The following is a 23771-nucleotide window of genomic DNA, read 5'->3' on the forward strand; positions in this document are numbered from 1 at the left end:
GCCCGTGGGTAGGGCATGCTCTTGAGAGATGTGGGAGGCCCATGTCCAAATCTTTTCTCCTCCTCAGGCAGAGGGGGTATTGAATGCAGGTCTCTGACATCCTGGGTGACTGCTTTAATCACTGGGCTGAAAACTATAATATGGGCATCTTCCCCACCAGGTCCTCCTTGATTTTCATGGCACCTCTTCCAGGAGAGGTGCTCAGAGCATGCATACCAGATCTGTCCTCACAGGGGTTACAGGCAGGGGAGTTGTGCATACTTCCCCTGGTGTGTGGATCATGCTGGAGCTTACATGAGAGACAGGCATCCAGATGAGGCATGACGACAACCTAAAACTGGAATTTAGAGGCCTAAATCTGGGGTTTAGGCGCTCAACTACCTGTGTAGACCTGGACCATATTCTCTACTGATAACGTGAACATAAATTTAGAAGCAAAACTTTGTTAACATAAAGTAAAACTGTGTCTTCGGTGCCCCCCGCCATTTGTTAAACTTTTGTCACAAACAGTACCCCGAGCCCAGCGCCACCCAAGTCCGGCATCCCAGGCAGTCACCTGGATCGCCTGCCCCTACATTTGAACCCGTGAGAAACTCTTCTGCCAGGAAATAGTCGGTAGCAATGATGCAACAAAGCAGGAGCTAGAAGCCTTGTGGTTAAATACACCTCTCCTTTTCGTTCTTTATATTTCCATGCACTTCACAACCCTTATCATAATGAAAAACCACACCCCCACACCAGAGAGGCATCAGACACTTCCACAGCCCCTAGGGGTGCGTGGAGAAGCAGTGTTTGAGTGGGGGTGTGAGCAGCAATGCCAGCTGCACCATGCATCCAGATCAGGTTCCGCAGGTGGGTGCCGGGGGGGGGGGGCGGGGTTACAGGGATTGGCATGAAGGGGGCTCGGTGCGGGGAGCCCACCGGGGTCAATGACGCCAAAATACAAGTTCACCCAGGGCATCATTTTCCCTAGGGCTGGCCCTGGACATACATGGTGACACAAAGCACAAGGCCCAGTGTGCAGGCTGGATAGTAACATACTACTGTAAGGTCCAGGCTAGCATCATAGTGACCTACAGGGCTCTCCTCACTGGTGTTGGGTTCACACAACCAATTTAAGGGAAAAAAATCCCACATCTGCCTTCAAAATTCAAACAGCCCAGGTGGAAATTAAAGTTCTTCCCCCGCCCATCCCTGGGGTGGCAGGGAGGGAGAGGGAGGAGCTTCCAGGGGCCATAGAGATGAGGTCTCCGGCATTGGGTAGACAGGGGTCCTCCAGGGGCACAGAGATGAGCTAGAAGGCTGGGTAGACGGGAATGGTTCAGGTCATAGGCGCTAGGAGGACTGGGGCTAGAGAAGCCCATTTTTGCATTCCCATGGGGCTGTTCCCCCTCATGCCTCAGTGGCACTGGCTGACCCAGGATCCTCAGAGTCCCCTTGGATCACAGAGGACAGTGGCACAGAGTCTGCACAGTCCCGGGGGCAGTGAAATTGACCTCTCTGCCTCGGTCTCTCAATGCTCTCTATGGTTTGATAGTCCAGAGACTGCACAGAGTTGAGACCTGATGCCACTTCCAGGGTCATAGAGAAAGCATGACAGAAAGTCCACAGGAGGAGGTCCTAGAGCCTATGGTCTAAGGCTAGAGAGGCTGATCTCAGGGCCCCAGGGGAGGGGGTGGAAGACAGAAAGAGGCGGGGAACAGGCAGGGGCGCAGGGGAAGGGGTGGAATGGGAGTGGGGAGGGGGCAGAGCAGGGGCAGGAAGAAGTGGGGTGGAGACTTAGGGGAAGGGGTGGAGTGGGGGCAGGGCTGGGGCTGAGGGGGAGTTGTCCCAGGCCCCACACCCCCCTAGGGATGGCCCTGCCCCTCTTCCCCCGTGTCTCAGGGACACAGTCTGAGCCGGGAATTACCCCCACCACCCAGAGACAGGGTCAGATTCTCGCCCCAGGGACGGAGTCCGGCAGGAAAGTGAAGATCGGGGCCTCGTCACCAGCATCGATAAATGTCACCAGCCCCGGTCACAGTCCAGACAAACTCGGATCCTGCTGGGGACCCAACTCAGGGGCAGAGTGGTCACAGGGGAGGTGAGAGCCCAGAACTGATCCAGCGCATACCCCACAGCCCAGATCCCGTCTTTGGGGCATATTTCTCCCTTCCTCCTCACAGACTCTCTGGCCACCCCCACAACCCAGGATCCCTCATCCCCCACCTCCACCTTCCAGCAATGTCTCCCCGAGATGAATCCCTCACAGCCCAGCATGGAGGGCTCAGTGTGAAATCTCTCAGGGTTGTCGGGCAGATGCTGCTGTATTTCTTCCCACTTCCCACTTTTCAAATCCTCAGACAGGACAAGGTTGGGATGAGCCGTGTCTGGATCCAGAGTCACATTCGCTGTGGGGGAGAGAGAATCAGAGCGTTTGTGGCAGAGCTCAGCCCTGGGGGAGGCTGGGACCATTTTTCACTCTCCTCAGCAGCCCTGTTCTGGCTGGGACAGACCTGGATCCCAGGGAGCTGCCTCTGTGCTGGGCACCTGAGACTGAGCAGAGATGTCACTGCAGTTCCTCTCTCTGTTTCTTATTTGCCTGAAGAAGCTTCAGCTCCCAGCTTCCCCTGCTGGGCCTTCTCCATTCCCAGCAGCAGAGAAACTGGGGTAAAGGAGGGGGATGTGTCAGCCCTCAGGGCAGAGAGCTCTCAATTTAGTATTAAAAGTTCTGTGAATGTCCATGAGAACCCCGTGGTCAGAGTTAAGGGTGTTTGGATGCTGCTCAGGGAGAGTGTTTCTGTTCATCAGCATAGGCATGAACTCAGCACTAAGGTTGGTGTCAGGATCTTTTGTGTGACTTCAGCTTGGGATCTCCTCTGTATTTCATGGTTTCATTGTAGTGCTGGGTGTGTCATGACTGGTGTTGGTTTGGTTGGTAACTTTAGGTACAATGTGTTTTCATGGGAATTTTCTTATAATTTAAAGACAGTTTCCACCTGCAACCTCACCCTATCTTCGTGCTCCTAGGGTTTCCCCTCTTTTTGTCTCCAGTGCAGATGGCAGAGTGTCTGGAGGGGGAAAGGCGAAAAGAGACGAGATTTCTTGCTTTCATGTTTGTAACAATATCCCCACTCTTAACTGACCTAACTTGGTTTGAATTTTGACAGAGAAACAGAGAGGGACAGGGACACACTCAGATCTTTAATATAAATATAAACAAATCTGAAACCTTCTTTTGCCTCTCTCATTGAGGCATCTCACAGCAATGAAATCAACAGCCATTAGGTCTCACAACCACCCTAGGAGATACAATCTGTCAGAGAGATTTCCTTTCCTCTCATCAGCCCCTCCCAACCTCCAGACCCCAGCTGGTTTGTCTCATTCGCCTATTGCCTTTTGTCAGACCCTAGACCCAGATCCTGCAAAGACTTTAGCAGACTTTGGTCCCTTTGACATTAATGGGATGTTACGAGTTTGCAGGCTCAGGGCTCGTAGTTGTAGGTCCCTTGGGTTTATTCACTCAGCATCTCTACAGAGCTCAGCACAATGGGGCCCTCGTCCTCCATAGAATAATAAAATTGTTTAATAAGTGTCGAGATTGGAGCTGGGAGAGTGTTGTCTCCATGGGCCAAATTCACCCTAATTGGCAGAGGAATAGAGGGGGCAGTTTGCGACTCCCCCAGTCAGTGGCTCCAGAGGCCCGTGCAGACCTTGGCACAGGCTAGGCAAGTCCTGAGATGCAGCCAGAGTGCACCCCTGTGTCTGTGACCCCCACGGGCTTTGCAAATTGGGAGAGAAAATCAGGGACTCAAAATTAGGCCATTTTGCTAAATTTGGGCCTCAGTGTTGTGACCTTTGTTAACTCATGAATGAATGTGAGACGTCCTGACACCTGGGCACCTGTTAGACCAGCTCAATTGCTTTCCACCTGTCATTCAATAGATATGACCCCCGTGGCCAGAGCCCATCCCCTCCCACAGTCTCAGGGGCTCATCTCACTTTCCCCACCTAGATCCCTTCTCAGCACCTTTGCATTTCCTCAGAATCTCCATTAGGGCAACAGTTTTCTGGGAGAAATTGTTGAGTCTCGCTTCTGGTTCAGGAGAAATCTCCACTGGCTGCTGGAACTTCCCCTTCTCACACCTGGAGAGAAAACTTCACATTTGTACATTTCATTTAGTGACACGTTATCATTTGTTGTTAGTGAAAGCTGCTGCTCTAATGGGCCTGGAGTCAGAGCAGGTGGAGCACAGGCTGTGGTCGTGAAATCTTCCCCCAAAGGTCTCATTAATATTCTTCACCTCTGTCCTGGAGAGACCAGCTCTGGGGATAAAAGGAGGCACTTGAGTCTCCGTGGCCAATTCACTCCTTGGCCTCCATGCTCTGAGGGACAGGAGGTTCCCAGGTGAAGTGTTGTAGAAATCTGTCCTCTAGGAACTAGACTGAGACACTAGCTCCCCACTCCCCAGCTCATTCCACACAGGGCTTCAAACAGTCCTCACGTGGGAAAGACTCTTGATCGCTGCTGCCCTGGGCTGAATGGTGTCCAGTACCCCAGCAATGATAGGCCCATATTCCATCCTCACAATCTTGAGGCAGCCACTCCCGCAGCGATGTGACATCTCTAGGAAATACTGGGTCAGTCTTTCCCACTGAATGGAGAATTCCAGAGTCTTCTGTAAAATGGTGAGAACCTCAGGATTAAATAGATCAGAAAGATTTGTATCCAAAATGTGACCTTCCCTACACATTTTGCTGTAGAGCCCTTGGGAGATGCGGTGCTAACATCATCACCACCACCACCATCACCAAGCTCTTTCCCAGCACTGTGAAGTGTGAGGGGGAGTGAGAGAGAGCCATGTACCTGCTCAAGGTGCATCTGACATCCTAGAGAAGAGAGAGAGAGAGAGAGAATCTCAGTCCCACTTGACAGAGGCAGTGGTTCCCAGCTTTTCCCCTCTCCAGTCACTTGAAATCCCTGCAGTTTTTCTCTTTCTTCCCTCAAAGTCTTGCAAAGGGCCTGAATTTTTTCCTGTAGAAAGAGAAATTATTTGGGAGGCTTCATTCTGAGGGTTCAGAAGGGTGGGTAGGGGGATGTTTTTCCACCCAAACCCAAGGTGACTGTTTGTCCTAGTGGGTTTATGACATCAGGGCCACCAAGGGAATGAAACTGAACAACGGAAATAGGGAGAGTGTCATATTCCAACTTGTTTCCAATTCAGTCTTTTTATAAATTAGAGAGAGACCTCAATTATCTGAGTTTGACTGGTATTTATTCATTCACTAATTAGTAGCACAGCACATAACAGGAAACTGGAGTCACATGGTGGTGAATCAATTAAGGTGGTTTTCAGATTACAGAAGTGATACTAATCCCAGAAACCAACCGGTCTCCAAATATGAGCTGGGATTCTTCAAGGAGCCCAACTCCTAGTTGAATTTCAGCTCTGAAGCCCCGGGGACTGCACTGGTGTGACAGAGCGGGACTAAGCGTTAGGGCAAACTCCCAACTCGCAAATATAGACAGGCCTGCAGCTCTTGTGTCTTGAGCTGCATGATCATTGAACAGCTTCTGTTCTGTAAAAAGTTCCCTTGTTTCACCAGTGGAAGTTGGGTTTGACAAGGATTCAACTTCTCAGTTAAAGGTTTCCCATGTCAGGTATCTTTAAAAACTTTATTTTTTTGCCTTTCTTGCCACTCTGCCAGATCATTTATTTTTAATAGCAGCTCCCATACAGTGAAGGCTTTGCAGAGCTGCATGATGATACAGATACACTTGTGACAGGCAACTTGCAGTGAAATTAACCTGTAATTAAAATCTAAAGTTATTGCCCATTAAACTTCACAGCAACTTGACAGTTTTAAACATAGGTGCCGACTCCGTGGGTGCTCTGGGGCTGGATCACTCACTCAGGGGAAAAAATTAGTGGGTGCTCTGCACCCACTGGCAGCTCCCTGCCCCAGCTCACCTCCACCTCTGCTCTGCCTCCTCCCCTGAGCGTCCCTTCCCCGCTTCTCCCCCTAGCTCCCAGCGCTTCCCGCTGCAAAACAGCTGTTTCGCGGAGGCAAGTGCTGGGAGGGATGGAGAGGAGGGGGAACGCGGCGCCCGCGGGGAAGAGGCGGGGCCGAGGCAGGGATTTGGGGAAGGGGTCCAATAGGTGCAGGGAGGAGGTGGAGTTGGGGAGGGACTTTGGGGAAGGGGTTGGAATGGGGGTGGGGCGGAGGTGGAGTCAGGGCGGGAAGTGGGGGTTGAGCACCCACCAGCGCCAGGAAAAGTTGGTGCCTATGGTTTTAAAGAAAACTATTTGGATTATTGACGAAGTAAATATAAGTACTGCAGAAAGGGATCTAGGGGTCATAGTGGACTACAAGCTAAATATGAGTCAACAGTGTGACACTGTTGCAAAAAAAGCAAACATGATTCTGGGATGCATTAACAGGAGTGTTGTGAGCAAGATACAAGAGGCCATTCTACCGTTCTACTCTGCATTGATTAGGCATCAATTGGAGTATTGTCTCCAGTTCTGGGCACCACATTTCAAGAAAGATGTGGAAAAATTGGAGAAGGTCCAGAGAAGAGCAACAAAAATGATAAAAGGCCTAGAAAACATGAGCTATAAGGGAAGACTGAAAGAACTGGGCTTGTTTAGTTTAGAAAAGAGAAGACTGAGGGGGGACATGATAGCAGTTTTCAAGTATCTAAAAGGGTGTTACAGGGAGAAAGGAGAAAAATTGTTCTCCTTGAGCTCTGATGATAGGACAAGAAGCAATGGACTTAAATTGCAGCAAGGGAGGTTTAGGTTGGACATTAGGGAAAACTTCCTAACTGTCAGGGTGGTGAAACACTGGAATAAATTGCCTAGGGAGGTTGTGGAATCCCCATCACTGGAGATATTTAAGAACAGGTTGGATAGACATCTACCAGGGATGATCTAGATGGTGCTTGGTCCTGCTGTGAGGGCAGGGGACTGGACTTGATGATCTCTCAAGGTTGCTATGCCAACAAAACTACACAGGATCATTTCAGGGGACAAGACAAGAAAATGCCACGTTTATTATGATACCACAATTTGATTTATAACCAATAACTAATATCTTGGGTTCGATGCCTGTGACGGCTAACTGGCCAGGAAAGCCGGGCACAAGGAAGAGCTGGGTCTCTGTTGGGCATGCACCGATGCCCTTCCATGTTGGCTGCAGAATGGTACCCTCCAAAGTCTTCCATCTCATCCATCCTTTTCTGTAGGCTTTAGTTTGAATCTAGAGTCTATAGGTCTTGCTGTGTCACGCTGCCTCTGGGTTCGGTGTGATTGATCACCCGTCAATTGCAGACATAACTTTCAGCCTAGGACCTGGCTTTGATGTTCCTTCAGTTGTACTTTTGTTCTTTTCTTTTGAGGGTGGACTCCTCTTACTTTGTCAGGGCTGTTGTCTGCATCTTCAGCCACTGGGTGTTTACACTTTATTTTATCAGGACAGGCTGGGGCTGGAGGTTGATTCCATCATCCATCCATACCTCATTCACACATCTAAACTAAACTAATAAGATTACATCAGGCTTTTGCAAAATGGAGTAAGCATTTTTAAAATGGCGTTTGGGAGAAGTTAAAATGGAGTTTGAGTTACAATATGGACAAGTGTAAGAAATGGCAAACAGTGAGCAGAAGTTACAATGTTGAAACAGTTCAAGTTTCAGTGATGTAAGCAGCAATTGGATTGAAAGTGAAACTCAATTAGCCAGTTATTGGGGTAACCGATTTTATGAATGAATGTTGCAATGTCAGACAGCTACCGGTAAGTCGGGAATCAATTTGGAGTGGGCAAATCTACTGTGGGGGTTGCTGAGATGCAAGTAGCCAACATAATCATTGAGCTGCTGCTATCAAAGGTAGTGACTCTGGGAAATGTGCAGGTCACACTAGATGGCTTTGCTGCAATGGGATTCCCTAACTGTGGTGGGGCTATATACGGAACGCATATCCGTATCTTGGGACCGGACCACCAGGGCAGCCAGTACATAAACCGCAAGGGGTACTTTTCAATGGTGCTGCAAGCACTGGTGGATCACAAGGGACATTTCACTCACATCAACGTGGGATGGCCAGGAAAGGTTCATGATGCTCGTGTCTTCAGGAACTCTGATCTGTTTAAATGGCTGCAGGAAGGGATTTACTTCCCAGACCAGAAAATAACTGTTGGGGATGTTGAAATGCCTACAGTTATCCTTGGGGACCCAGCCTACCCCTTAATGCCCTGGCTCATGAAGCCGTACACAGGCACCTTGGACAGTAGTCAGGAGCTGTTCAACTATAGGCTGAGCAAGTGCAGAATGGTGGTAGAGTGTGCATTTGGATGTTTAAAGGGTCGCTGGCGCAGTTTACTGACTCGCTCATGTGACGAAGTGGGACTGTTCTTAATGTTTCCTCTGAATATTGTGGGGGTGCCTCAGTTTCCCTTATGCAGTTCTTAAGTATCTAGGGGGTGGGGTAAGGGTGTATGATCATTGCAGAGCCCTAGAGGGCAAGGGTGTGCAGGGGTCTGGACACAGACAATGGCCGACACCCTGTTTCCTGGCAACTGATGGCCTGGGCCCTTCCCCCCTGCAAGGTGAGAGCTAAAGGGTTGGAGAACAAAGGAATCAGGTGACCTCCTGGCCCGGGAAAGGAACAAAGCCCAGGGGAGGAGGGGCTGCAGGGAGTTTCAGTCTGGGGCTGGCTGGGACATGGAGTGAAGGGCAGACGTGGTTGTCTGGCTCACTGCCCCCCAAAATGGACCCAGCTGAGGGGTCCTGTTCTCTGCACCTGCAAGCTCTGTTTTAGACCATGTTCCTGTTGTCTAATAAACCTCTGTTTTACTGACTGGCTGAGAGTCACGTCTGACTGCAACGTTGGGGTGCAGGACCCTCTGGCTTCCCCAGGAGCCCCATCTGAGTGGACTCGCTGTGGGAAGCGCACGGAGGGGCAGAGGATGCTGAATGCTCCGAGGTCAGACCCAGGAAGGTGGAAGCTGTGTGAGCTGTGTGTCCTGCCGACAGGCTGCTCACAGGAAGGCGACTGCCCCAGAGTCCTGACTGGCTTCATGGGGAGCAGTTCCAGAGCATCGCCCAGGGACTCCGTGACAGCTCAGACCACAGTGAAACCAATATTCCCATTGTTATTGCTGCTTGCTGTGTGTTCCACAATCTCTGTGAGAGTAAAGGGGGAGACGTTTATGGCAGGGTGGGAGGTTGAGGCCAAACGCGTGGCCGCTGAATACGCGCAGCCAGACACCAGGGAGGTTAGAAGAGCACAGCAGGAAGTGGTGCGCATGAGAGAAGCTTTGAAAACCAGTTTCATGACTGGCCAGGGTACCGTGTGACACTTCTGTTTGTTTCTCCTTGATGAAAACCCGCCCCCTTGGTTGCCTCTAAATTCCCTGTTAGCCACCCACCCTTCCCCCTTCGATCACAGCTTGCTTGCAAGGGAAATAAAGTCACTGTCATTTAAAAAACATGTATTCTTTATTAATTGATTATAAAAATAGGGAGATAACTCACAAGGTAGCCCAGGTGAGGTGTGGGAAGAAGGCAGGAGGGAAGGAAAAGGCCACTTTAAAACTTCTTGAATGACAGCCTTCTGTTGCTTGGGCTGTCCACTGGGGTGAAGTGATTGGGTGCCCGGAGCCTCCCCACCCTCCTCCCCCCATGTTCTTGGGAGTCTGGGTGAGGAGGCAATGGAACTTGGGAAGGAGGGAGGGCAATTAAACAGCGGCTGCAGCGGCAGTCTGTGATCCTGCTGCCATTCATGAACCTCCACCAGAGGCCGGAGCATGTCCGTTTGATACTGCAGTAGCCCCAGCATTGCCTCATGCCTCCTCTGATCTTCCTGCCACCACCTCGCCTCATGTTCATCGGCCACTTTCCTGTACTCTGCTATTGTGTCCCTCCACACATTCTGCTGAGCTCTGTCAGTGCCAGACGACTGCATGATGAGCTCGCCTGGCCAAACAGGAAATGAGTTTCAAAAGTTCCTGGGGCTTTTCCTCTACACCGGGCCAGTGCATCCGAGTTCAGAGTGCTGTCCAGAGCGGTCACAATGGTGCACTGTGGGATAGCTCCCAGAGGCCAATAGCTTTGAATTGCGTCCACACTAACCCTAATTCGAAACAGCGATGTCGATTTCAGGCCTAATCCCCTCATTGGGGAGGAGTACAGAAATCGGTTTTAAGAGCCCTTTATGTCGAAAAAAATGGCTTCATTGTGTGGACGGGTGCAGGGTTAATTCGATTTAACGCTGCTAAATCCAACATAAACTCGTAGTATAGACCAAGCCTTAGCGACTGGCAGAAATAGAAGTAGCACTGAGTGGACTTCTAGTCTCTAAAGGTCTTAATTGCTTTATTTTTGAGTGCACTTATATAATTAAAATCATCTATGTTTCTAAGTTACACTTTTCTGATAAAGAGATTTCACTACAGTACTTGTATGAGGTGAACTGAAAAATACTATTTTTGTTTTGAATGTTTATAGTACAAATATTTGTAATAAAAAATAATATAAAGTCAGCACTGTACACTTTCTATTCTTTGTTGTGAGAAATCAACATATGAGAAAACGCAGAACAATATCCAAAAACATTTAACAAATTCCAATTGGTATTCTATTGTTTTACAATGTGATTCATTGAGATTAATTTTTCTAACCCCGATGAATTTTTTTGAGTTAATCATGCAAGTTAACTGCAATTAATCAACATCCCTACTATCTTCTTCCAATTTATTAACAACACCAGTTTACATTTCAAAGTTCTACTCTATATTACTTGGAGTGGCCCCAAATATCATTTAAACACTTTTCTAACATGTCTCTAAAGGTTGAATCTGGGTCAATTAGCCTGCAAGGTTCTTAACTCTTTTGGGCCAGGTGTCACAGAAGTTTAGATCGTGTGTGAATTCTCCCGTGTTTAATGAGGTGTGATCTCTGTGTACAACTTTTGCTCAGTCCAAGCACTTATGGAGTCTTGTGGATTCCTTGATGTAGAACAAGGACTCATCAGTTTCTGAAATGTTTCCCACAGTCTAAGCCAGGGGTGGCCAAACTACGGGCTGCGGGCCACATCCGGCCTGCGGGACCATCCTGACCGGCCCGCCTGAGCGCCCGGCGGGGGAGGCTGCTCCCAGCCCCTCCCCCGCCTTCCCCGCTCTCTCGGAGCCTCAGTGCACCGTGCGGGCAGCGCTCTGAGGGGTGGGGCTGCGTGCTCCTCCGGGAGAGTGGTGCAGCATCTCTGCCTCCTGCCGGGCCACCAGCAGCGTGGTAAGGGGGCCGGGGCCGGAGGGTTGGATAAGGGGCAGGGAGTCCCAGGGGGGAGTAAGGGGACGGGGGCTGTTAGATGGGCGGAGGCTTTGGGGGGGGGGGCGGTCAGGGGACGGGGAACATGGGGGGATTGGATAGGTGTGGGAGTCCCGGGGGCCTGTCAGGGGGCAGGGGTATGGATAGGGGTTGGGGCAGTCAGGGGACAGGGAGCACGGGGGATTGGGAAGGGGGTGGGGTCTTGGGGGGGTGGTTTGGGGCAGGGGCCCCTGGAGGGGGCAGTCAGGTGGTTTAGATAGGGGATGAGTGTTGCGGTCCAAATACAAGACAGACAAAGCTTTAAGCAAGCAAGCGGGCTGGTCTGCCGACGGGCTGGTCTGCCTTGTCAGCTTTCCACCCTCTCTTTTATTCTCCCCCTCCTCCTGCGCATTACACACTCCAACAGATAAAAGGAATACACTGGCTTTGTTTAAGATTCTTATTTACCAATTTCTATCTACCGCATTCCTTGCTCTCGGGCCTTGAGCCCAGTCCTGGGAGGCTTCCCACGGTCCATGTCCTTTGGGCGAGTTTCCAAGGTTCATGCCCTTGAGAGGAGCCGTGTGTGCACTGCTCCTACACAACACTCAGGGTGTGCCCTAAATGTTGCCAAGTGCATGAACCCTGCATGAATCCTTCAGATGAGGTCCTGGGGGGTGGTTAGGGGTGGGTGGGGGGTCTCTGGAGGGGGCGGTCAGGGGACAAGGAGCAGGAGGGGTTGGATGGATCAGGGATACTGAGGGGGGCAGTCAGAAGGCAGGAAGTGGGAGGGGGTCAGATGGAGGCGGGTCCAGGCTGTTTGGGGAGGCACAGCCTTCCCTGACCCGGCCCTCCATACAAGTTTTCAACCCCGATGTGGTCCTCGGGCCAAAAAGTTTGCCCACCCCTGGTCTAAGCACTTATCGGATCTCTCTTCAGTGTGGATTGTCTGATGTTTAACAAGGTCTGACCTCTGTATGAAACTTTTTCCACAGTCTAAGCACTTACGGAGTCTCCCTCTTTCGAGGATTGCCTGATAATTAAGGAGCCTTGACCACGGTATGATACTTTCTCCATAGTCTGAGCGCTTATGGGGTCTCCTGTGTGGATTCTCTGATCTAAAACATGGGCTGAGCTCCTTATAAAACTTTACCCACAGCCTAAGCACTTATGGGATCTCTCTCCTCTGTGGATTAGCTGATGTTTAACGAGGTCTGACCTATGTAGGAAACTTTTTCCAGTCTGAGCACTGATGCGGTCTCTCTCCTGTGTGGATCCTCTGAGTGTTATAAGATTCGATCTTTGTGTGAAACTTTTCACATGGTCCAAACACTTATAGGGTCTCTCTCCTGTGTGAATTGCCTAATTTGAAACAAGTTCTGACCTCCATTTAAAAGGTCTTTCACAGGCTAAGCAGTTATGGGGTCACTCCTCTGTGTGGATTCTCTGATGTAAAACAAGGGATGACATCTATTTGAAACATTCTTCCATAGTCTAAGCACTTACGGGGTTCTCTCGCGTGTGTGGATTGCCTGATCTTTAGAAGGGCTAATCTGTTTCTGAAACCTTTCCAAGAGTCTTATGGTCTCCCTCTTGTATGGATTGCTTGATGTTTAACAAGGTGGGACCTCTGGATAAAACTTTTCCCACAGTCTAAGCACTTATGGGGTCTCTCTCCTGTGTGGATTGCCTGATGTCTAACAAGGTGGGACCTCCGTATGAAACTTTTTCCACAGATTAAGCACTTATGGGCTTTCTCCCCAGTGTGGATTGCCTGATGTTTAACAAGGTGGGACCTCCGTATGAAACTTTTTCCACAGTCTAAGCACTCATGGGGTCTCTCTCCAGTGTGGATTGCCTGATGTTTAACAAGGTGGAACCTCCGTATGAAACTTTTCCCACAGTCTAAGCATTTGTGGGGACTCTCTCCTGTGTGGATTGCCTGATGTGCCATAAGATTTGATCTTTGTGTAAAACTTTTCCCACAGTCCAAACATTTATGGGATTTCTTTCCTGTGTGGATTATCTGATGTTTTGCAAGGTCTGAACTCTGTATGAAACTTTTTCCACAATCTAAGCATTTATGAGGTCTCTCTCGAGTGTGGACTGCTTGATGTTTAACAAGATCTGACCTCCGTATGAAACTTTTTCCACAGATTAAGCATTTATGGGGTCTCTCTCCAGTGTGGATTGCCTGATGATCACGTAGGGTTGATCGCTGTATAAAACTTTTTCCACAATCTAAGCACTTATGAGGTCTCTCTCCAGTGTGGACTGCTTGATGTTTAACAAGATCTGACCTCCATATGAAGCTTTTCCCACAGTCCAAGCACTTATGGGGTCTCTCTCCTGTGTGGATTGCCTGATGTCTAACAAGGTGTGACCTCCGTATAAAACTTTTTCCACAGTCTAAACACTTATGGGGTCTCTCTCCTGTGTGGATTGCCTGATGACTAAGCAGCGTTGACCTCTGTACGAAACTTTTCCCACAGTCTAAGCACTTATGGGGTCTCTCTCCTGTGTGGACTCGATGATGCAAAACAAGGTATGATCTAAGTATGAAGCTTTTCCCACAGAGTAAGCACTTGTGGGGTCTCTCTCCAGTGTGGATTGCTTGATGTTTAACATGGTCTAACTTCCATATGAAACGTTTCCCACAGATTAAGCACTTATGGGGTCTCTCTCCTGTGTGGATTGCCTGATGTCTAACAAGGTGTGACCTCTGTATAAAACTTTTTCCACAGTCTAAGCACTTATGGGGTCTCTCTCCTGTGTGGATTGCCTGATGTCTAACAAGGTGTGACCTCCGTATAAAACTTTTTCCACAGTCTAAGCACTTATGGGGTCTCTCTCCTGTGTGGATTGCCTGATGTCTAACAAGGTGTGACCTCCGTATGAAACTTTTTCCACAGTCTAAGCACTTATGAGGTCTCTCTCCCGTGTGGATTGCCTGATGATTAAGTAGGGTTGACCTCCATATGAAACTTTTTCCACAGTCTAAGCACTTATGAGGTCTCTCTCCAGTGTGGATTGCCCGATGATGAAGTAGCATTGATCTCCGTATGAAACTTTTTCCACAGTCTAAGCACTTATGGGGTCTCTCTCCTGTGTGGATTCGATGATGTAAAACTAGGTATGATCTAAGTATGAAACTTTTCCCACAGAGTAAGCACTTGTGGGGTCTCTCTCCAGTGTGGATTGCTTGATGTTTAACATGGTCTATCTTCCATATGAAACGTTTCCCACAGATTAAGCACTTATGGGGTCTCTCTCCTGTGTGGATTGCCTGATGTAAAACAAGTTGTGACCTCCGTATGAAACTTTTTCCACAGTCTAAGCACTTATGGGGTCTCTCTCCTGTGTGGATTGCCTGATGTATAAGAAGGTTTGACCTCCGTATGAAACTTTTCCCACAGTCTAAGCACTTGTGGGGTCTCTCTCCTGTGTGGATTCGATGATGTAAAACAAGTTGTGACCTCCATATGAAACTTTTTCCACAGTTTAAGCACTTATGGGGTCTTCCCACAAAGGTGCCCTGTGATTCCCTGTACCCAGGAATCTCCTGCTGTTGATTCCCCTCCTCGTTTTCACTCACTCTCTCATCACCTGCTGGGACAGAGAGACAATCCAGACAGGAGTCATTGTGCTAGGGAAAAATTAAGAGGAATAGCACCGAGGGAAAACCCAACATAGTAAAGCTACACAGATGGAGCAATTGGATTCTGCCTCCAAATCCCACCCAAACTTTCACAGAGAAGGAACGTTGGGAAGGAAACACCTGCAAGTAACAGGACACGTGGGAAACAATGTCAGTGATAGCTCCTGACTGCAGCCCTGCCCTGGGTGAGATGAGGAAGGAACTGAGGAAACTTACTGATACCACGGTTCTGGGATTCTCAATTTTTTCCTTCATTCCCCAGATGGTTTCTGTGTCAGTCCTCACCTGTGTGGGTGACTCTCGGGATCTCTCTTTCCTCACCGGCCTGGAGATCGGGCACCCACGGCTCTTCCCCTCGTTCCAGTCGGGCGATCAGGTCAGGTTTGGGAAGGGGGAATCCTGTAGAGGTGGTCAATTCAGATCAGAGGAGGGTATGGAGGACTGAGAGAGCGTCTGTCAGAAAGGACATTCCGTGGGCGGCACCTGTCCCTGTTCTGTGCTGTGGAAAGTGGAATCTAAGAGGACGGGAACGTGGTCACTGAGCCCCCTCGGGGGAGGCAGACGTCTGGGGAGGTGAGGGGAATTGTGATGCACACCCAGCTCTAGTGTTAAACCCCTGCCTATTTCTAAACCTGCGGAGCCCAGAGCCCTCATTCGGAGGTCAGACCAAGGAGGAGGGAGAAGAAGGATTCTGTGAGTGACCGAGAAACAACACAGACAGGACAATACAAGAGTTCTTCACCTTGCAAGCTACGGGGTTCTGGTGGGGATGATTTAGTATGTGCCTTAGGTTTTGACACCCTGGTCTCATTGGAGTTTGATGAGGGAAGAACCTCAGCGGTGCCAGACACACAAACCCTCCCCGCACCCCGCAGCTTCCAATAACCAAGGAGCCACAAATCCCTTACCCAGCGAGGTCACTGTCTCGTAATTCTCCTGCATGACGTCCCTGTAGAGGGCTCTCTGAGCGGGATCCAGCAGAGCCCCCTGCCCCTGGGTGAAATACACAGCCACCTCCTCGAAGGTCACCGGCATCTGGAACAAGAGTTGCCCACTAAGCATCTGCTGCCCCAGCCACAATCCCACTAGTTACGGGGGAGGAGAGCTAGAGAAGCAGAATCCTCCCCCCACCCTGCTCAGAGCAGCCAGGAGGCTCCAGGGGGTGGGGAGAAGGTGAGAACTTCTTACCCCCCCATCCCCCAGCAGATGGAGCAGGGCAGGCTCTTCACATTTCCCACACACCTGCCAGCCACAGGCTGAGACGGGCAGCAGAGCTCTGAGCCGGGGACGGGGACAGGGACAGGAACAGGAATCCTGACAGCTTCCCTTTGAATTTCACAGCAGCCTCTGGCCAGCGGGTCAGGCTCCAGCACTGGGAGTCTGGTCCGTTTTCCCAGCCCTGCCCAGGGGGGCTGTTCCCTGTTTCAGAAATGGGGGAATGTTTCCCCCTTTCCCCCTACCCACCAGTGGGCCTGTTCAGAGATTCAGGCCCAAGTTGATCACGTTCCAGCAGGTTTATCACACCCCGTCCCACCCCGGGTGATTAACCCCTCTACGATGCCCCTCCCCCACCACCAAAAGCTCCCTGAAAATCCCCTATCTCAGCTGGCTCCATCACAGCCATTTCCCTGCCCTGTCCCCTGCAAGACGGGACAATCTGGAGCGAAACGTGGACGCGATTCCTCAGCCTGTCAGAGGAGCAGGGAGATTGGGCAGGTTTCATAAGGGGCTGGAGTCCATGTCACTCCCCAAGTCCCCCCAGGCTCTCTCCCTGCAGACAGACGCTCTGATTCTATGACTCTGCCATGCTGGGAACAAACCCAGTTAGTTCATTACCTCCCCGGCCAGCACCCCGCCGCTTAGAACTAACCCACCACGTCCCTTCTAAACCTCCCCAGAGCAGCATCTCCGAGCCAAATGCTGGAAAAAGAGCAGATCAAAGGAGTCACTTCAGGGTACTGGCCCACAGTGTATTGTGACCCCCTCTAGCTCTCCCCCGTCTCCCTCCGCAGTGCGGTGCTCAGCAGGGCGAGCAACTGGCTTTTCCCCTCTCAGCTCCTGCCCTTGTTCCCAGGAGAGCGGACTGCCCCGGGGGGGGGCAGGGAATGGATCTGGGCAGGGCTGGGAACCTCCCTCCCCACTTCGTGCTCCTGCTGCCCCTTCAAGTCTCTCCACTCTCCCTTTTTAACTTCTTCCCTCGCCCTGGGAGAACTGGCGACTGCCCCATTGTCTTGGGTCTTTGCTCTCATTAGGTGGCTGAGCCACGGACACTGGTAATGAGGGTTGAACCAGGCTGTGTCACTGAGGACAGAAGCTCTGGTTCTCACAGACACAGGGAGACCCTCCCCTTGTAGGCCAAACTTACCAGCTAGTCCCTGAAAGGCGCCTTTCGTGCAGAGTCATTTCCCTGCCCAGCTCCAGCCCTTTCCCCAGGTCTCTCCATCGCTTGCAGGTTCAGGCTCAGGGGCTGGTATCCTCAGAATGGTTCCAGCCACTGGAGAAAGTGCCCCTGGGCTGGTCTCAGAGGGGTCTGATGAAGCGGGATTGTTCTTAAGGTTTTCTCTGAATACTGTGTGTGCCTCAGTTTCCCCATGTGTTACACAAGTATCAAGCTGGTGGGATACAGCAGTGTGATCACTGCAGAGACCTCTAGAGGGCAGATGTGACGGCAGAGTGGCTGCCTGGGCGTAGAGAATGGCCAAAATTCTCTATCCTGGCAAGTGATGGCCAGAGCCCGTCCTCTGCAAGGAGCCAGCCGAAGATGTTGGAGAACAAAGAGAGAGGGGGAGGCCAGGTGACCTGTTTTCCTGGGAAAAAAAGAAAGCACGGGGGAGGGGCAGCTGGGCATCACTGAGGATGAGGGGCTGGAAGCGGCTCAGTCTCCTGGTTTGGGACTCAGCGGGGAGAGCCCAGGACTCAAGAGTCTGGATTCCCCCCAAGCCAGACTTTGCTGAATGTTCCTGATTTCTGCGCTAACAAGCTCTGTTCTATGCCGCCTTCCCAGCGACCAATAAACCCGTCTGTTTTCCAAGCTGGCTGAGAGTCACAGCTGACTGCGGAGGTGGGGTGCACGGCCCCTGTGAGGAGCATGTCAGGCTTCTCCTTGGGCTGCCCCTGGGGTTCAGACTGGGGCTATGCACCCTCCCTGGGCTCCAGGGCTGGAGGGGCTGGGGCCACACGCTCAGTGGGGGGGATGTTGGGGGTGCTCAGGGGTTGGGGTCCTGTCCCTACAATGGGAGGAGGGCTCACCCCCCACCAGCTGTACCCATTTTTATCCCCGGCTCCTAGTCCCAGGCAGGGGGCCTGAAACAATCTGTACGGAGGGGGGAGCACTGAGAGCCATTGAACCAAACTGTAAAGCCAGGATAGGATGGAAACCCCTTCAAGCCAGGGGGTGCGGCAGGGCCCCGCTAGCCTAGATCCAGCACCTGTGCTGCTCCCCCTCCCTGATTGTGCCCCTGGGCCCCGCTCCTTCCCCGGCCCAGGATGGGGCCCCCCACCCTGCATTCACTTTGGCCCCGGCCCACCTTCTGCCCCTCCCTATTTGCCCCCCTCACATCTCCCTGAGCTGCAGCCCCCGTCCGCACCAGCCCGGCCAGGGGCAGGGAAACAAAGCAGCAAGTGGGGGGCAGCGGGGGGTACCGTGATCCTGCCCCCGCCCCGCACACACCGGGGGCTGGCGGCAGCTTTCCCGGGCCCGGGGCAGGGAATCGCAGCCGGCTCCGCGGGGAGCAGCCCGGGGCCAAACCCGCCCCCTGCAGCCCGGGGGTGACGGGGGGGGCGGGTCTCTCTCACCTTCCCTCCGAGCGGGGCCCCCCGGGGCAGGGCCGGGCCGGGAAGGGGCCCTGGCCGGGCTGGGGGCTCTGCCCTGGGAGAGGCTCCCGGGGAGCAGCGGGCAGGGCCCGGCTGGAGGTTCCCCTCTCCCGGCTGCAGCCCGGGCTCCGGGCTCCCAGCACCAGCCGCCGGGGCTCGGGGATCTCGCCGGGAGCCTGGGAGCCGGAGTCCCCGCAGCGGCTGCGAGTCACTTCCTGCGGCTGGGCCTGAGCCCCGCGATCCTCCCACCGAGCCGCCCCCAGCCGCTCCCGGGTCCTAGCGATCAACCCATCAAATGCAGCATCTCTGTGTCCGGCTTCTGTTACACTCACAGGCTCTAAGGTCAGAAGGGCCCGTCGTGAGCATCGAGCCCAGGGGTTCTCACAGCCACATTTTTGGTGGCCTCAGAGGGCGGCCAGCTCTGACACTTTTCCCTAAAATATTTAATGAACTTTAGGGGAAGCCAGTAAACATGCACGGAGGTAAGCGGGGAAATGGTCCGGTTACTGTGGGGAACTTTCCTGACTTTACTCCCCACCGCTGTGGAATCAAACAGCAGAAGGATCTGAGTCCTCGCTCCCTCTTCCTTCACCTAGAGCCTGCCTCACCATGAGGGCTCCCCTTCCACTCTCCTGTGTGGTAAAGTCCTTATAACCCCGGCAAGGCTGGGCCCAGGCTTCCTGAGGGGCTCGGCCCCCAACCTTGGTGTGACCACGCAGGACACGGGCTGGAGCGTGCCCACTCCAGGGTACTTTCTCCGCTCTGGACACTTCCCTGACCTGCTCCCTGACCATTGTCTATACTCCAGAACAAATGCAATTTACTAAACAGCTACTAATTTAAAAAAAAATCAGGAAACAATGAGAAAGGCGAAAGGAAAACACTTAGCCCCACTCTGTGGGCACGGGGGCAGTTCACAGTCCATCTCTCTCACGTCCCAGGCCTCCTGCCCAGGCCCTGGCTGTGCTGCAGGGATGCCGCGGGTCAGACACGTGCTCTGACGGTGGCCACACGCCCTCAGGCGCTAGGTGACAGGATCTTTCTTCCCAGTGTCCTCAGAAAGGTGCAAATCCAGAGGACAAATAAAAAGCCCCCACACTTGGTAATCTCTGTAACCGATTGTGGGGAGGGGGGCAGGGGGTTGGACTCATGATCTTTGAGCACTTCTGGCTGCTGACCTAGTTCTGTCCCTGCCCTCCCCCTGGGTTCCACGGGAGGGAGGCCTTGATCTGGGACACCGCCGGGGGGCAGGGGAAATGCCAGTATGACGGGGATGACTTCATCAGCTTCCATGTCCAGCTTCGGGCCTCTTACCCCTGTCTGTGTCCCAACTCCCACCCTCCCGGAGCCATGGCCCTGCTCCCGGCCCCACCTCAAGGGGGTAGAAGGGCACAGAGAGGGATAAGGGGGCGGCTGTGTAGTTCTAAAAATCGCTCCACTGGGCCCAGAGCAATTCCAGCCTCTCCGCCTGTGCTTTGCCGGGCTAAACCCGTCATGGCGGTAGCCGGGATGCTGGGCAGATGCCCATGTTGTGAACTCCTTAACATGTTACCAGTAGAATTGTAATAGGTGAAAGGGTTACTTTTTACATGGTATTTTCATCCCTAGTCTGGACACCTGCCTTGCAGCTTCTGAGCCCTCAGGCAGAAGCCTCCACAAACCCCCAAAGCTTCCCTGACTATTTGGAGTGATTTTAGAGTAGGGGTGCGGTGCCCCCCCCCCCCCGCATCCCATTGAGGTGGGGCCAGGAGCAGGGCCATGGCTTCAGGAGGGGGGAGTCGGGATGCAGACATGGGTAAGGGGCCTGAGGCTGAATGTGGAAGCTGATGAAGTTATCCCTGTCATACTGGCATTTCCCCCGCCCCTCGTGGGTGTCCCAGTCCACGGCCTGCACCCCATGGAACCCTGGGGGGCAGGGACAGAACTTGGTCAGCAGCCAGAAGTGCTCAAAGATCATGAATCTGCCCACTGCCCCCCCATCAGTTTACAGAGATTACCAAGTGGGGGGGGGGGGGGGGGCTTTTTATTTGTCCTCTGGTTTGCACCTTTCCGGGGACACTGGGAAGAAAAGTCCTGTCACCGAGAGCCTGAGGGTGTGTGGCCACCACCAGAGCATGTGTCTGACCCACAGCATCCCTGCAGCACAGCCAGGGCCTGGGCAGGAGGCCTGGGATGTGGGAGGGACAGACTGTGAACTGCCTGGGCATTCCAGAGATGCTGTTTGTGCTTCCCCAGAGCCCATAGAGTGGGGCTAAGTGTTTTCCTTTCACCTTTCCCATTGCTTCCTGATTGTTTTAAATTACTTGCTGTTTAGTAAATTGCATTTGTTCTGGGGCATAGACAATGGTCAGGGAAGCATCCAGAGTGGAGAAAGTACCCAGAGTGGGTTTGCTCCTACCTGTGTCCTGAGTGGTCATAACCAGGTCAGGGGGCCGAGCCCTTCAGGAAGCCTGGGCCCTGCCTGGTCGGGGTTATAAGGACTTTGCCACACAGGAGAGTGGAAGGGGAGTGTCATAAATATAAAGGGAAGGGTAAACACCTTTACAATCCCTCCTGGCCAGAGGAAAAACCCTTTCACCTGTAAAGGGTTAAGAAGCTAGGATAACCTTGCTGGCACCTGACCAAAATGACCGATGAGGAGACAAGTTACTTTCAAAGCTGGAGGGGGGGGGAGAAACAAAGTTTCTCTGTATCTGTGTGTTACTTTTGCCGAGACCAGAATAGGAATGCAGGTCAGATCTCCTGTAAAGAGTTAATAAGCAATCTAGTTAGATATGCGTTAGATTCTGTTTTGTTTAAATGGCTGATAAAATAAGTTGTGCTGAATGGAATGTATACTCCTGTTTTTGTGTCTTTTTGTAACTTAAGTTTTTGCCCAGAGGGATTCTCTATGTTTTGAATCTCATTACCCTGTAAGGTATTTACCATCCTGATTTTACAGAGGTGATTCTTTCACTTTTTTTCTTCAATTAAAATTCTTCTTTTAAGAACCTGATTGCTTTTTCATTGTTCTTAAGATCCAAGGGTTTGGGTCTGTGGTCACCTATGCAAATTGGTGAGGATTTTTATCAAGCCTTCCCCAGGAAAGGGGGTGTAGGACTTGGGAGGATTTGGGGGGAAAGACGTTTCCAAGCGGGCTCTTTCCCAGTTATATATTTGTTAGACGCTTGGTGGTGGCAGCAATAAAGTCCAAGGGCAAAAGGGAAAATAGTTTGTACTTTGGGGAAGTTTTAACCTAAGCTGGTAAAAATAAGCTTAGGGGGTTTTTCATGCAGGTCCCCACATCTGTACCCTAGAGTTCAGAGTGGGGAAGGAACCTTGACAGGAGCCCTCAAGGTGAGGCAGGCTCTGGGTGAAGGGAGTGGGAGCGAGGACTCAGATCCTTCTGCTATTCGATTCCACCCAGGAGGTGTTTAAGTTAGGAAAGTTCCCCACAATAGCGGGACCAGTTCCCCACTTATCTCTGCGCATGTTTAGTGGTTTCCCCTAAAGTTCATTTAGTATTTTAGAAAAATGTGTCACCCATTCCCCACACTAGATGGAAGACGGTCCCTCCCCTCTGTCCTCAGTACATCTGCTGAAGCGACTGTCCTTCACCCTGCCCTTATTAGCAGTAAAAATCTGCTGACTGCTATTTACAGGTGTTAAAAAGGGGCAAAGGGGGCGAATTGGAGCAGGGGGGTGGCCAGGGTCTGCGCAGGGGGTGAAAATTGACTGATCGGGGGGTCAAGCAGCTGGAGGCAGCATTAGGAGAGGGGCTAAAAGGCAAAATCAGGGCAGGGGGTGGGGCGTGGAGCAGGAGTTAAGCTTGGGGTGAAGTGCTGGCAGAGGGTGACAGAGGGCAAAACCCAGCACAGGCAGGGCCACAGGGGATAACAGTTACCCCAGTGGGACTGAGACACCAGTGCTTGCAAAAATGGTGGGGGGCAAAGGGGCTTTTTAATTTCCCCTCTCACAGACAGCACCTCTCAGCATGGGCTTCCCAGGGCTGGGTTCTTAAAGGCACAGGCATCCCAATGCCTAGTCAGTGCCGCTCCTCTTGGTCTGATCTAACCCACTGAGGCTATGTCTACACTAGAAAGTTCAAAGCGCTGCCGTGGGTGCCAGTGCTCCTGGTAATCCACCTCGACGAGGGGGTTAGCTCTGAGCACCGGGAGCCGAGCCTGTCCACACGAGCGCTTTAAAGAGCTCAAACTTGCTGCGCTCAGGGGGGTGATTTTTCACCCTCCTGAGCCAGCAAGTTAGAGCACTTTAATTTGTCAGTGTAAATAATCCCTGAGACTTAATTCAGTGAAACATTTTACATATATCCCCTCAGAAACAAAGAATCCCTTATCACTGTATCTGATTGCATAGAGTCTCCTTGCAGTTGTCTTGTCTGTTGCTGGGATTCCCTGAATTCCCTGAATTTTTAAATTTAATTTTTTTCTTCTCATTTTAGAGCTCACTGAATTTCTGGCCAAGTGTCAAAACTTTTGGAGTCAAGCTACCAATGGGGATTGCATTGTTGCAACTGTTATTTTGCCTCTCAGTCAAGCCCTGAGTGTTTTTCCTCGTGCCACTGTGTACAACTTGATTCTCAGATATTGAATAAAGGCAGTATATTAGCTCGTATAATGTCTTTCTCCCGTATTGTAATGGCTGCCATCATGGGTCAGACCAATAGTCCGCCTAATCTAGTATCCTGTTTTGTGAGAGTGATAGTGATGTGCCCCGTGAGGCTTAATGTGTATACAGGGCCTTGTACCATACAGGGCCTTGTACCATCCAGAAAGATATGCAGCTGCGATAGGTCCTACTTTGCTAAAAGAATCACAGAATCATAGAATATCAGGGTTGGAAGGGACCTCAGGAGGTCATCTAGTCCAACCTCCTGCTCAAAGCAGGACCGATCCCCAATTAAATCATCCCAGCCAGGGCTTTGTCAAGCCTGACCTTAAAAACTTCTAAGGAAGGAGATTCCACCACCTCCCTAGGTAACGCATTCCAGTGTTTCACCACCCTCCTAGTGAA

General features: G+C 51.7%; 3 protein-coding genes and 2 long non-coding RNA genes across 12 annotated transcripts in view; 2 read left to right on the forward strand and 3 right to left on the reverse strand.

Annotated features, from left to right (window-relative positions):
- The window catches only part of LOC102936186 (butyrophilin-like protein 2), a 1677894-nt gene that overhangs the window by 1156854 nt on the left and 497269 nt on the right, over positions 1–23771 (reverse strand).
- Positions 1–23771, forward strand: part of LOC114020220 (butyrophilin subfamily 1 member A1) — a 1361724-nt gene that overhangs the window by 932609 nt on the left and 405344 nt on the right.
- Positions 4132–15908, reverse strand: LOC119567708 (zinc finger protein 585B). Of its 8 annotated transcripts, none has more exons than XM_043528088.1 (4): positions 15854–15908; positions 15231–15344; positions 13571–14896; positions 12078–13234 (listed from the first exon to the last, which is right to left on the reverse strand). In XM_043528088.1, exons 1-4 carry the CDS (start codon positions 15885–15887, stop codon positions 12867–12869), a joined length of 1842 nt encoding a protein of 613 aa, XP_043384023.1. In that variant the 5' UTR covers positions 15888–15908; the 3' UTR covers positions 12078–12866. The 8 variants fall into 8 exon arrangements, 7 of the variants coding, with proteins under 7 accessions (XP_043384024.1, XP_043384025.1, XP_037770682.1 ...); XM_043528087.1 differs by having other exon boundaries at positions 12078–12999; positions 13168–14896; XM_043528086.1 differs by having other exon boundaries at positions 12078–13011; positions 13096–14896.
- Positions 16547–18791, reverse strand: LOC119567737. Its single transcript, XR_005227728.1, has 3 exons — positions 18741–18791; positions 17311–17752; positions 16547–16753 (listed from the first exon to the last, which is right to left on the reverse strand). It is a non-coding gene; the product is annotated as an uncharacterized LOC119567737 (long non-coding RNA).
- LOC122462894 overlaps positions 19177–23771 on the forward strand; it is a 43042-nt gene continuing 38447 nt past the window's right edge. The window contains exon 1 of the long non-coding RNA XR_006285776.1: positions 19177–19240. This is a non-coding gene — a long non-coding RNA (uncharacterized LOC122462894). The remainder of the gene's footprint in view (positions 19241–23771) is intronic.

Source organism: Chelonia mydas, chromosome 14, assembly GCF_015237465.2.
Source record: "Chelonia mydas isolate rCheMyd1 chromosome 14, rCheMyd1.pri.v2, whole genome shotgun sequence".
In the NCBI taxonomy this organism is placed as follows: Eukaryota; Metazoa; Chordata; order Testudines; family Cheloniidae; genus Chelonia; species Chelonia mydas.

Bases quoted from the DNA above. Each gene is read 5' to 3' on its own strand.
- LOC119567708 (XM_037914753.2), bottom strand. From the start codon at position 15,887: ATGCAGGAGAATTACGAGACAGTGACCTCGCTGG. The intron at 15,345-15,853 runs GTAAGGGATTTG...CCACCTCTACAG, and splicing joins CGAGACAGTGACCTCGCTGG to GATTCCCCCTTCCCAAACCT. The intron at 14,897-15,230 runs GTGAGGACTGAC...TCTCTGTCCCAG, and splicing joins CCCGAGAGTCACCCACACAG to CAGGTGATGAGAGAGTGAGT.